Source organism: Heptranchias perlo, chromosome 1 (assembly GCF_035084215.1).
Source record: "Heptranchias perlo isolate sHepPer1 chromosome 1, sHepPer1.hap1, whole genome shotgun sequence".
Classification (NCBI taxonomy): domain Eukaryota; kingdom Metazoa; phylum Chordata; class Chondrichthyes; order Hexanchiformes; family Hexanchidae; genus Heptranchias; species Heptranchias perlo.
This window is the reverse complement of record NC_090325.1, coordinates 181292587-181306465: the sequence shown is the minus strand read 5'-3', so window position 1 is coordinate 181306465 and position 13879 is coordinate 181292587. Positions and strand designations below refer to the sequence as shown.

General features: G+C 44.3%; 1 protein-coding gene across 2 annotated transcripts in view; it reads right to left on the bottom strand.

The window, feature by feature from the left end:
- Positions 1-13879, bottom strand: part of LOC137328376 (uncharacterized) — a 127066-nt gene that overhangs the window by 17041 nt on the left and 96146 nt on the right. The window contains exons 25-26 of one of the 2 annotated variants that reach the window (XM_067994332.1): positions 12794-12838; positions 416-550 (exon numbers count right to left, since the gene is read on the bottom strand). In XM_067994332.1, coding sequence (XP_067850433.1) covers positions 416-550; positions 12794-12838 — 180 coding nt within the window. The remainder of the gene's footprint in view (positions 1-415; positions 551-12793; positions 12839-13879) is intronic. The other variant, XM_067994333.1, reaches the window with a different exon arrangement.

Genomic DNA, 13879 nt, shown 5'->3' with positions numbered 1-13879 from the left:
GCTAAATGTCAAAATGCACTTGACCTCGGTGGGCCTCTTGACTGAAGAGAATACCATCCTCTATGATTGAAATAGCTTATTGATCAAATGATCAAAATAACCCCCAGTTCTTATCGACTTCCACTGGCTTCCAATCCCCCAGCACAATGATTTCAAATTCCTTGTTCTCATTTACAAATCCCACCTCGGCCTTGAAACATTTTGATGTGATAAGGAACTATATAAACGCAAATATTAATTGTATTTATAGTATGTGTCCCAGCTTGCACCATCCCCCTTTCATCTCTGATCTACTCTTCACTCCACCCATCATGCCCTGCCATCTGGAACTCTTTTCCTAAACCCCAGTTCCTTGAAAACTGAAACTTTCCAGGTGATATACAAATGTAACTATAAATCAAAATAAGCTGCTTACCTCTGCCTCACAGAAGCCATCTCTCCTTTGCTTTCCATACACCCAAATGTTATCCCCCTCTTTAAAAGCCAGTTCATGACTAGGATGAATATTGGGGCTGTCTTGCAATGGATTATAGTCATAAACAGCGATGAACTGGAAAAGAAAAAAACGTGCCTTATATTTAATACTACTTATAATAGCTTTCAAATTTTCCACTGCATATTCTCTCCTGGCAACAAACCAAGTTTATGATAATAGGAGTTTAGCGATATGACATCTCCAATACATTCAACACTCCAGACTATACTTACCATCACTAATCAGACTTGGACACTTTTGTACTTGTCTCATGCTAATCTTCACTCGCACAGGATTTGCACAGGGATGTAAAATGCTGACTGAGAAGGCTAACAGCACTTTGAAGAGTCCAGCATAGATGAACCACACAACATTTGCTAACACTCACTACACATGCATGTTATTTTACTTAGAGGGAATCATTTCTGTTTCCCTGAGATTTTTACACCTTATGTTGAAATCCTGAAAACCATTATGGACAAGTTTTCCTTTAACAATTGTAAGAATTATAATGAACAAATAATTAATAACACTGCAACAATCAGTTAGGGAAAAAAATTGTTTCTGAGAATTTTTTTTTTAAAAAAGGACAATTTAGTTTCTCTATTAATTTACATGCTAGTTGTGTATGGCTGTATTTTGGAATATCCAGTGTTAGTAGGGTTTCACCATGTTTCACTGAAGTACAGTCAAGTGGAGAGCATACTTAGCAAAAATAAACAAAGGTGTAACAACCATAAGTCTAAAAGGAAAGTGTGCTCATTAGCACGAGGAAATAACACATGTACTTTTCATAAAGTCCTTACAACATAATTAAAATTTACTGGGCAATGGTTCATGCAAACTCCTTTTTCTGATGAAAATTGCACCATATAAAGACTCTTCAATGTTACTGTGACTGCTTCGAGTCAATAACAGAAAATCACTATCCAAAATGAATAAAAACATTTTTTGCAGCTGAAATAAATAAGATCACTTCTAAAAAAAGATTCTTCAGAACTTAAGCAGTTAAATTGTAAAAAAAATGGTAGACTATTAGATATGATTCAATCAGGATGAGATCAAGTTCTAAGTTTAAAAATAAATTAGACGCTAAACATTATTGAGTATAAGTCCCTACCCCTTTAGAACTGTTAGCTGCATATTGTTATTAAATATGTAGTCATTATCGCAATCATCCTATTCACAAAACTCCTCCATATAAACTGATGTTCAACTAGTTCAGTGCAGTAGAGTATGAGAGTCTTGTTTAGCATATCTATGTTTATGGTCTGTTCATAGGCCAGTTGCCAGTTCATTTTATTGTTAAAGTCTTTAACTGAATAGTTGATACATCAATAGATAAAGGTAGCACTTAGTGCAGGAGCTCTGTTAAAAGATTTACAATGACAATCATAGTGGGGCCGATTTTCCTGTTCCTCCCCACAACACCCCCAGGGAACACCTATTCTTTGGGTGCAAAGGTCAAGAAGAGGTAAAGATCCATTACGTCAGATCCTCCAGTCCTTTACCTTTTCCCAGGATTTCCGAGTGCTTATTCCCTAATCTACATTTCCCCCTTAATGTTAATAGATGCTAGTTTGATATATTAAAAAAACAGGCCTGGGGACAGCTCAAATGTTGATAACGAAGCTGATCAGCTGAGCTCTGCCTTAACGCAACTCAGTCTGCATTAGCCTTGTTTCTCAGCCTACAAAAGGAACCATAAACCTTTCAAGGTCTCAGGATAAGCAAATGACCCAGAAGTTGTCCTATTTTTCTGAAAATGGCACTTCGTAGATATAGGCCAGGATTTTAACCCCCCCTCGCCCAGCGAGAATGGTGCGGGGAGGGGTTAAAATTTGAAAATTCTATCTCACGGCTCTAACCCACCGCATTCCCAGCTGCCGTAATTAAGTGGGGGCCTCTTTTACATTCAAAAGTTGTGGGCCCGATGACATCATCAGCGCCTCGACATAATATTTACTCGAAGTCAGGGGGGAGTCCCGCACTGTCTGCAACCTGGCAGCAGAATCACGGTGGGAGGAGCCGACTGACCAGAAGAGGCCAAGGTAAATCTTTAAAAATTACTTCTGCGAGAACTCCTTTTGAGCCAGAAGGAGCAGGAATGCTCCCCCCCATGCCCTGCAAGGAGTCCTTGGGCCTCCCCAGCCCCAGCCTCTCCCCGCCCAATCTCGCTGGAGCCCCCAGCCCCGTCCTCCCCCCGATCGTCCTAGAATCCCCACCCTGATCGACTCCAGACCGCTCGTCCCACTGACTGCCAGAGACCATTCCCATGGTTCCCCAGAGTTGGCCTCCTGATGCCAAAGTCCCGTTCCCACCCGCCGGCCTGGTAGTGAATCTGACCGGGTGTCAAGCAGGACTCTGAGAACTTTTATGCAACTGAGATCCTGCCGTCAAGATCGGCAGGGCCTCCACGTGCCCAGACTCTTTGGGTGTGCCGTCTGCTTCCATCCCCCTTTAAAATCGGGCCCTTAATTTCTCCCACAGAATAGTGTTACATATTTGCTGAAAATGATCTAACTTCCAAATATGAAAAATAACTCAGCAATAATAGGAGCGGGTAAAGATAATCCCTTGAAGAGAAATACCAGATTTCATTTTTTTGTTCTCTGTTGTAAATTACTTTAGTTAATCTCTATTGCACTCTGCACTTTACCTGCTATTATACTGTAGTTATCTTAGGCCATCATCAGTGAGGATCAATATGTGTTAAATCTGATGTCTTTCTGCCCTACAATCTGTGAAGGTAATTACTTGTAGGGTCACAATGAACCATAAAACTCCATCTGTTGGGCACTTTCGTGCGTAAAGCAAAATATAGATTTTTAAAATCTGAAACATATGTAACTGCTCTATTGCTCTGACCAAGTAACATTCAAACCTTTAACTTTCGAGATAAAATAACATGCATCAATGCTTTTTAAAAATTCCTTGCTTTTTTGAACCAAAATAGGATTAATTTGCAGAATGCGTCTGTCAAATGGCTAATTCTGATTAAAAAAAAGTCTAAGTATTGAGTTACGATATATGAATCACCATGGTAACAATCATGTGACTTCCCTCTTGGGACGTAGCATAGTCACGCACATGCATCAATTGACAAACCAGCTAACAAGCTTTATCAGGTTTTTCTTGACATTGGAAAGTGACAGAATATATTACATAAGAACATAAGAAATAGGAGCAGGAGCAGGAGTAGGCTATATGGCCCCTTGAGCCTGCTCCGCCATTCAATAAGATCACTTTTTTAAAAATTTGTTCATGGGATGTGGGCGTCGCTGGCGAGGCCAGCATTTATTGCCCATCCTTAATTGCTCTTGAGAAGGTGGTGGTGAGCCGCCTCCTTGAACAGCTGCAGTCCGTGTGGTGAAGGTTCTCCCACTGTGCTGTTAGGAAGGGAGTTCCAGGATTTTGACCCAGCGACAATGAAGGAACGCCGATATATTTCCAAGTAGGGATGGTGTGTGACATGGAGGGGAACGTGCAGGTGGTGTCGTTACCGTGTGCCTGCTGCCCTTGTCCTTCTAGATGGTAGAGGACGTGGATTTGGGAGGTGCTGTCAAAGAAGCCTTGGCGAGTTGCTGCAGTGCATCCTGTGGATGGTACACACTGCAGCCACAGTGCGCCGGTGGTGAAGGGAGTGAATGTTTAGGGTGGTGGATGGGTTGCCAATCAAGTGGGCTGCTTTGTCCTGGATGGTGTCAAGCTTCTTGAGTGTTGTTGGAGCTGCACTCATCCAGGCAAGTGGAAAGTATTCCATCACACTCCTGACTTGTGCCTTGTAGATGGTGGAAAGGCTTTGGGGAGTCAGGAGGTGAGTCACTCACCACAGAATACCCAGCCTCTGACCTTCTCTTGTAGCCACAGTATTTATATGGCTGGTCCAGTTAAGTTTCTGGTCAATGGTGACCCCCCAGGATGTTGATGGTGGGGCATTCGGCAATGGTAATGCCGTTGAATATCAAGGGGAGGTGGTTAGACTCTCTTGTTGGAGATGGTCATTGCCTGGCACGAATGTTACTTGCCACTTATCAGCCCAAGCCTGGATGTTGTCCAGGTCTTGCTGCATGCGGGCTCAGACTGCTCCATTATTTGAGGGGTTGCGAATGGAACTGAACACTGTGCAATCATCAGCGAACATCCCCATTTCTGACCTTATGATGGAGGGAAGGTCATTGATGAAGCAGCTGAAGATGGTCGGGCCTAGGACACTGCCCTGAGGAACTCCTGCAGCAATGTCCTGGGGTTGAGACGATCGGCCCCCAACAACCACTACCATCTTCCTTTGTGCTAGGTATGACTCCAGCCACTGGAGAGTTTTCCCCCTGATTCCCATTGACTTCAATTTTACTAGGGCTCCTTGGTGCCACACTCGGTCAAATGCTGCCTTGATGTCAAGGGCAGTCACTCTCACCTCACCTCTGGAATTCAGCTCTTTTGTCCATGTTTGGACCAAGGCTGTAATGAGGTCCAGAGCCGAGTGGTCCTGGCGGAACCCAAACTGAGCATCGGTGAGCAGGTTATTGGTAAGTAAATGTCGCTTGATAGCACTGTCGACGACACCTTCCATCACTTTGCTGATGATTGAGAGTAGACTGATGGGGCGGTAATTGGCCGGATTGGATTTGTCCTGCTTTTTGTGGACAGGACATACCTGGGCAATTTTCCATATTGTCGGGTAGATGCCAGTGTTGTAGCTGTACTGGAACAGCTTCCCAGAGACGCAGCTAGTTCTGGAGCACAAGTTTTCAGCACTATAGCCGGGATGTTGTTGGGACCCATAGCCTTTGCTGTATCCAGTGCACTCAGCCGTTTCTTGATATCACGTGGAGTGAATCGAATTGGCTAAAGGCTGGCTTCTGTGATAGTGGGGATATCGGGAGGAGGCCGAGATGGATCATCCACTCGGCACTTCTGGCTGAAGATGTCTTTTGCACTCACGTGCTGTACTCCGCCATCATTGAGGATGGGGATGTTTACAGAGCCTCCTCCTCCCGTTAGTTGTTTAATTGTCCACCACCATTCATGACTGGATGTGGCAGGACTGCAGAGCTTTGATCTGATCCGTTGGTTGTGGAATCGCTTAGCTCGGTCTATGGCATATTGCTTCCACTGTTTAGCATGCATGTAGTCCTGAGTTGTAGCTTCACCAGGTTGGCACCTTATTTTTAGGTACACCTGGTGCTGTTCCTGGCATGCTCTTCTACACTCCTCATTGAACCAGGGTTGATCCCCTGGCTTGTTGGTAATGTTAGAGTGAGGAATATGCCGGCCATGAGGTTACAGATTGTGCTGGAATACAATTCTGCTGCTGATCTTCGACCTCGACTCCACTTTCCTGCCCGATCCCCATATCCCTCTACTCCATTAGAGTCCAAAAATCTATCTTTCTCAGCCTTGAACATATTCAACAACTCAGCAACCACAGCCCTTTGGGGTAGAAAATTCCAAAGATTCACAACTCTCTGAATGAAGAAATTCCTCCTCATCTCAGATTTAAATGGCCGAGCCCTTATCCTGAGACTATGCCCTCTAGTTCTAGACTTTCCAGCCAAGGGATACAACCTCTCAACATCTACCCTGTCAAGCCCCCTCAGAATCTTATATGTTTCAATGAGGACTGAAAATATTGTACTGAAGATAAGGACTGTGAAGGCACTGGGGATTTAATGGGCTAGAAATTCGATGACGTTGCACCTGAGGGTGCCTAAACATCCAATATGGCGGGCAGGATAAGCGACTTATTACACACCGGAACTGCGCCACCTGCCATATTGGTGAAGACAGAAAAAGAGGCATCCAGGGCCTGCACCTGAAACAGGTGTTAAACCTTTCACACATGCAAGTAGGGAACATAACCCTCGTTTCAGGCCGCCTTTGTAAAATTGAGCTGTCCTGAGGAAAAATGTGATTTACATGCGGCCTAACCAGTGGTCTTTAAAAGTTCCTCTGGAACCTGCCACTGGAAAGAAGAGTTTTTAAAAAAATACCCGAATGTGAAGGCGGGAGGTGAAGGAGTAGTCCTCCCATCTCCACATTAAAACTACAGGCCGCTCCTAGCCACTGCTCGCCCCCTCCCAATTGCCTCCCTCCATCTCCTGATTGCTGGCTCCCCCCACTCCCGATCACTGCCTCCCACCTTTTCCTGATTTCTTTCTCCACCCCGCCCCCACTTCCTGGATGCCCCCTCCCTCCCGATCATTTCCCTCACTTTTCCAAGACTTATCTGAGGACCGCTGCCAGCAAAAAGGCAAATTCTCTGTTGGCGAGCTGCTTGAGGACACCCAGCAGGCGTCTGCAGCTCGCGGCCTCGTGTACTGAAGCCTGCAGCCCAATATCAGATGTGCCACAGGCCTACAGCGGCAGGCCGGCATGAACCAATTTCTAGGCCAGTGCATTTTAGATTGCACAACCTTCTATCAACATTAATGAAAATTCTAGACATGGTGAAATGATCAGATCTAAAACAGTACCAATAAAATGCATATCCTCAAACTTGTTGAGATGATTTTGCTAAGAGTTTTGAACCTAAGGCACAGTATTTCTAACAGTTCTAACAGAATCACAACAAAGGTCAAACAGCTGAGTCAATTAGAAACAGATTTCTCTCCATAATTCATTAGATTGTTGACAGTGATGGAACCACATGCTCAGCTTTTAAGAATCATCTCCCACCCACATGGTGATAAATGTTACAGCAGAAGATAGTGGCCCCAAAATCCCTCAGTTCAGGATCCCAAAGGTAATGCCAAAATCGCGCCAACAGTACCCTCCAGTGCTGAACCTCCCAGAGTTTGCGGGGTCAATGGAAGGGCACCTCATCAGCATGGGGCAGGCGGGCACAGGCGCCACTTCAGGGTGTATCTCTGTCCCATGCCCAGAGAAACTGGCATTGATCTCTCTGTTGGAAGTGATGGGGGATTACCCAAACCTCCCCTATAATCCCTTTATGTGGAGGGATTGCCCAGACCTCCCCCTTAATTCCATTCTGTTGGGAGAGATTGCCCTGACCTCCCTTTTAATTCCATTCTGTTGGGGGGATTGCCCAGACCTCCCCTTTAATTCCTTTCCACAGTGGGGATTGCCCAGACCACCCCTTCATCCCAGAAAGTGTCTTATCAGCCCCCCTTATGTGGTGCCGATTTGGAGAAATTATTATAAGATTTTTTTTTTACATTATTCAGACCCTACTGGTGGGACCAACATTCGCCCTTGTGGAAGTCGATACTGGCCATCATACTCTTGTGTCTCAACTGTGGATCAGGATCAGGACTTCCTGGCTTAGGGGATCCCCACCCCTGGCCCCAGCCGTTGCCCATCATTTATCTTGTAATGAGGGAGGTTGGAGGTTCAGGCCTCTTAAAAGGCACCGAAAAAACTCCTGGAGACCTGGCAAAACCAGCAGAACTCCAGGGCCAGTCTCTGTTGGGGGGGGGGGGGGCGGGGGGAAATACAGACTTAAAGGCAACAGAATACATTTCTGTAAAAGGTTTTGTTACTGCATATAAAAGCAATATTTCTGAGTTCTGTTACCTTGTATTGACCTACATTGTATCTTGTGCTGACCTACATTGGTTCCTGGTCCAGCAACACCTCGATTTTAAAATTCTCATCCTTGTTTTCAAATTCCTCCATGGCCTCGCTCCTCCCTATCTCTGCAATCTCCTCCAGCCCTAAACCCTCCAAGATCTCTGCGCTCCTCCAATTCTGGCCTCATGCGCACCCCCAATTTTCATCACTCCACTGTTGGCGACTGTGCCTTCAGCTGCCTAGGCCATAAGCTCTGGAATTCCCTCCCTAAATCTCTCCCCCCTCTCTACCTCTTTCTCCTCTTTTAAGATGCTCCTTAAAACCTACCTCTTTCACCTGTCCTAAATCTCCTTATGTGGCTTGAAATCAAATTTTGTTTGATAACGCTCCTGTGAAGCATCTTGGGACGATTTACTACGTTAAAGGTGCTATTTAAATGCAAGTGGTTGTTGATATTAAATGTTTTGATCTTACTCTATATGCAAAGACACATTAAAGCTCAGAAGGATGCAATAATCTACTTACTCTTGCTGCATTTATATTTATATTAAAATTGCATTTAGCATTTTAAAATTAATTTTCTTTACACCTCTCCTGAAAACACCGCCCATGTTGGAAGGGGCTCTGCAGGTACTAGCAGCTGTCCAGTACGGTAGCAAAGTGCCCATTCTTCATGTGTGACTTTGCAAAGGATATTATAGCTTTGGAGGATATATAGCCTTCATCACAGCTGAACCCAGTCCTGTCCTCATCTGATGTCCACACATGTGCACTTTCCAACAAAGTCACTGTGATCAGGAGCAGGAACCTTAGTCCAAGAGCACAGAGGCCAATTGTATTTTACCCGCTGCTGCTCTGGCTGGCATCAGCTAACGCAGGCATAGCACGGGACTGACACACAGCGCAAACCTGGGACCTTCGCAGTTTGTATGCACACAAGGAAGTGGCTTTGCCCGTTAAATCATCAGTGACCTGACACAATTGTTTCTGAGCACTAGTGTCTTCCCGCTAAGATGTTTAGTGCCTTTGTTCGTTTTTCAATCCCGGACCTGCTCAGCACATTCTCTGTTTAAAAACAGGATTTTGCATAATGAAATGTAAATGTTTCTAATTCCAGATCTTTTTCCGCCTTTCCCCCTTTGAATAATTTTAATGGAGGTTTGTAAATCTAAATTTAATTGTTGACCATAATGGTCGTGTATCGATCGTGGCCAAAAGAAATCTGAGCAGGTTTTTGTCTATTTTCGAAGGAGAAAGCTGTGCAAACTCCTAATGTTCTTTGTTGCTATGCCTACTGCACTGTGTAGAAACAGAGCGACTGTCAGAACTATTCCATTACATGAACAAAGCCGTTGCTAAAAGCAGATGAACGCATACCTCCGGTTGGAATACTGGTTTGATGGATTGTCTGCCCATTAATCTCTGACATACGTGAGGAAGGGGAGGAACACGAAAATCAGTGAAGCTGGTTTTAATTCATCACTTGGCCATTGTTTCTCAGATATCCCACAGGGTAGGACTACATCATGTTGCAAGCATCACAATGATGTCAAAAATCAGTCAAAATAGCAAAGACATTGGTTGATTTGCAAGTACAGTAGCTTTGAATATAGTTCAGCCATTGTTAAAACAGGAGAAAGGATCATCTCAATCTGGCTTTTCTATCAGGCAAGTAAATCAGCAAGGTCTTAGATCTGGTATTGAAGCCAGCAGAGAATAGGGAGTTAACAGAATGAAACAGAAATGGTGATTATCACAGAAAGGTTTATGTCACCTTGTTAATCCAGTATCAGAAATATTAAAATGCTAGTTTGTGATCAGAATTCATCATATAATTAGGCTGGCTAACACTTTTATAACCATCAATTGCTGGAGATGGAATTGACAAATGACCACAGCCAGAACCCTTGCACAACAACAACAACTTGCATTTATATCGCGCCATTAACGTAGTAAAATGTCCCAAGGTGCTTCACAGGAGCGTTATCAAACAAAATTTGACACCGAGCTACATAAGGAGGTATTAGGACAGGTGACCAAAAGCTTAGTCAAAGAGTTAGGTTTTAAGGAGCGTCTTAAGGGAGGAGAGAGAGGTAGAGAGGCGGAGAGGTTTAGGGAAGGAATTCCAGAACTTAGGGCCTAGACAGCTGAAGGCACGGCCGCCAATGGTAGAGCGATGAAAATTGGGGATGCACAAGAGGCAAGAATTGGAGGAGCGCAGGGATCTCTGAGGGTTGTAGGGCTGGAGGAGGTTACAGAGATAGGGAGGGGCGAGGTCTTGGAGGGATTTGAAAACAAGGATGAGAATTTTAAAATTGAGGAGTTCCCGGACTTGGCGCCAACATAGGTCAGCAAGCACAGGGGTGATGGGAGCTTGGTGCGAGTTAGGATAAAGCAGCAGAGTTTTGGATGAGCTTAAGTTTATGGAGGGTGGAAGATGGGAGGCCAACCAGGAGAGCATTGGAGTGGACCAGTCTGGAGGTAACAAAGGCACAGATGAGGGCTTCAGCAGCAGATAAGCTGAGGCAGGGGCGGAGATGGGCACAGTACAATCAGCACGGAATATCAGACATTACTGATATGTGACCAGTGTTGCAGCTCACAGATACAATGAGCTGAAACCAGATCTAGAAAAAACATGGTTTTCAACAGCAAGAACTTGCAATTGAACCCTGCAATAAGCTTGCAGGGTTCAATGGCAGATGCATGAGTTTATGGAGAACTAAATTTAAATCCCAAAAAGAAACAAAGTGGAAATGAAGAGGATTCAGACGACATACTCCCTTCACAATCAGGAGCAGGAATGATGTCTGCTTTTCTCCTCCTTAGCCCAGGGCACCCAGGCCTACTGTAGTGCCCCGATTGTTGCCCTGGTTGAGATGAAGTAATTCTGCACAACCCAGGAATGGAATCTGGGACCTTTTGATCTGTGTAGCTTGCCATTATACCACGTGGTGACCTTATTCTCTGGGCCATCAGGGTAGTCGATCCCCAGATAAAACTGTACAGAATTAAAATGAATCGCTTGGGGAGTGTGGGTGGAGGCTTGGCTTGGTGATTAAGGGGATGGGTGGGAAGCAGCAAAGGCAACTGCATGGATGGCTTCAATCTTAGCAACAAACAAGTCCATGAGTTCTTTGCACTTGTTGTTAGAGGTGAGGGTGGAGGGGGCAGGGGAGAGAGGTTTCAGGAGATGGTTGTACCGTAAAAAATGGAGTTGAAGGTTATATTTACTCCAAGAGTACTGTGTGATTTTGGCAGAGGAAAATTAGGTCCAATACCACTTGATGTGGTCTAGCCAGATCTGGTGACGGATGGCTAAACCAGTCATTCGTCAGATAAACTCAAATCTCTGCCCTTTGGACCTGAAGGAGTGAAGATGGGAGCCCTACCAGGGGGAATTACCAGGATGGGAGAGGGTAAAGGTTTTACTAGGGACAAGCACATCAAATGTGGAGGAGAGGGAATGCTTAAGCAGATCAAAAGCTGCAGAAATACCATGGCAAATGGAGGGTCAAATACTAGGCAGTTGGCAGCTTGAAAGTGCAATTAGTAGTTACTTGGGGGATAGTTTTTTCCAGAACCAGATGCAGAAGGAAATTGGGTTAGAAAGGAGTAGGAGGGTATGGATGGTGAGGGGTACAAGGAAATGGTGGAATATGGACTTTTTTGTGATCAAGACCATGGGAGTAGAGAGGCCACGTGAATTGGCAAAGTCGATGGGGTGACCATGAACATGGGTAGGGAAGTTTATCTGGAGGGAAATGTTTAGGGTGGATCAGAAGTCAGTGAAATCATAGCAGAGAGGGCAAGATGAGTTGAGATGGAAATTGAAATCACTGAGGAGGAGTCACTCCGTGCAAAGACTCAGGGAGGAAAGATGGGAGGACATCTCTGTGAGAAACTTGGGAAGGTGCTTGGGGGGGGGTGGGTGGATGGTGGTAAGGAACCAGCCTAGGCCTCACACTCTGGAATTCCCTTGCTAAGCCCTTCTACCTCTCCACCTTCCTCTCCTCCTTAAAACTCACCTCTTTGACTAAGCTTTTGACCACTCCTCCTAATATCTTTGGTCCATTCTTTTCCTTACGCCTCTTTGAAGCACCTTCGTACATTTTACTAAGTTAAACGCACTATTATATGAATTCAAGTTTAGTTGTAATTTAATCCAAGGTGGTTTACCAAATTACCTGACAGGAAAAGCCAGTGTTCTAATACTGTGGCTTTAGAACATTTCTGTATGGGGGACCCCTGCAATTATTCGGGAACTCCTGAACTTCTGAAAGACAATATCAGCTACCTGGAAAAAGAGTTGTGCTTTCGTTGCAGAAAATGTGTTTTATTAATACACAGACTAGAAATAGAACACTAGTAACTCAACAAATAAAGGGAAAAAAAGAAATCTGATGACCTTAGGAACCTTTAGAGATCCCCTCGTGGACTCTCTAGATTCCAGGGACTCCAGTTTGAAAACCCAGGGGGGTGATTTTAAACCCCAAAAACAGGTGGGTTAGGGACGGATGGGAGTTGAAAATAGTTGTTTTTTGGGTCGCGACCGCAACCCGGCTTTATTTCCGGGTTTAAAAGTACAGGCTTCCCACCAGGAATGCAAAGTCGGAAAATTTTGCAGTTGCGACCCAAGAAAACAACTATTTTCAACTCCACCCGCCCCCAACCCACCCATTCTTGGGGTTTAAAATCACCACCCAAGAGTCTGCCCATTGCACTGATTATTCTAAGTATTACTTGGGTAATACACCATAAAACAAAATACTTTATTTATCTTACCATTCTCGGTTTAGGATATTTCGCCAGGAGCGTAAAACTGGTTTCCTAAGTAGCAAAAGAAGAAAAGTTGTTTTATGAGTTGCAATGAGCGAAATCTTATGATTCTACTGAATGGAATATTCAACAAATGTAGCAGTTTGGCTCGTTTGGCATTCTTGCCTCTGAGTATTGTGGGTTCAAGTCCCATCCCAGGACTTGACTACATTACCTAGACTGACATTTCAGTGCAGTACTGAGGGAGTTTTGTGTTATTGCTGGTGCTGCCCTTTAGATGAGATGTTAAATCAATTTGCTGCTCAAGTGGATATTACCGATCCCATGGCACTATTCAAAAAAGAACAGGGAGTTCTCTTGGTTTCCTGACCAACATTCCTGCCTCAACTGGTCATTCATCTCATTGCTGTTTGACTATCACATTTGCCTGCGTAGCAGTCTCTGCATTTCAGAGCATTTCATTCTACATGAAGGACTTTGAGACGTTTCTGAGAGATGTAATGAGGCGGTATATAAATACAACTCTTTCATTAATAATTGCTTCTACAAGTGTATGCTACAGATAAGTGAGGAAGTCTGTGTACAGTGGAGCCTTGTAAAATACTCAGTGACACATTCTTCCTGTGCCTATGGTTAATAATAGGTTTTCATTTCGAGCTGCCTTAAAGCTCTAAGCTGTATTTAAACCAAAATCCACCTTTGGGAATACTTAATTGCATTCATCAATCACTGTTACATGACCCCACTTTCAATACTTATTTTCTGTGGAAGGGATACAAAAGTTTATGGCCTGATTTTAACAAAATTGTATCAGTAGATTGGTAGTTTGCATCCTTTTCTGACTTAAGATGGCAATCAGATGTGCAAAGCTTAGATTCAGAAACCAGGAACCAAGCAGCATATCAGAGGCCTGAGTATTTTAATCAGGAATGTGAAGAAGGACACGCCTTAGAACAGGCAGCCTAAGGTTGTAGAAGCGAGGAATAGATCCAGAAGCTGTGACAAGTATGATGCTAAGGTGGATCCAGGGGTCAGAGAGAAGTGAATCTGGGCTGAAGGATCTCGGCTGTTAGATCAAGGAGAAGTGAGTCA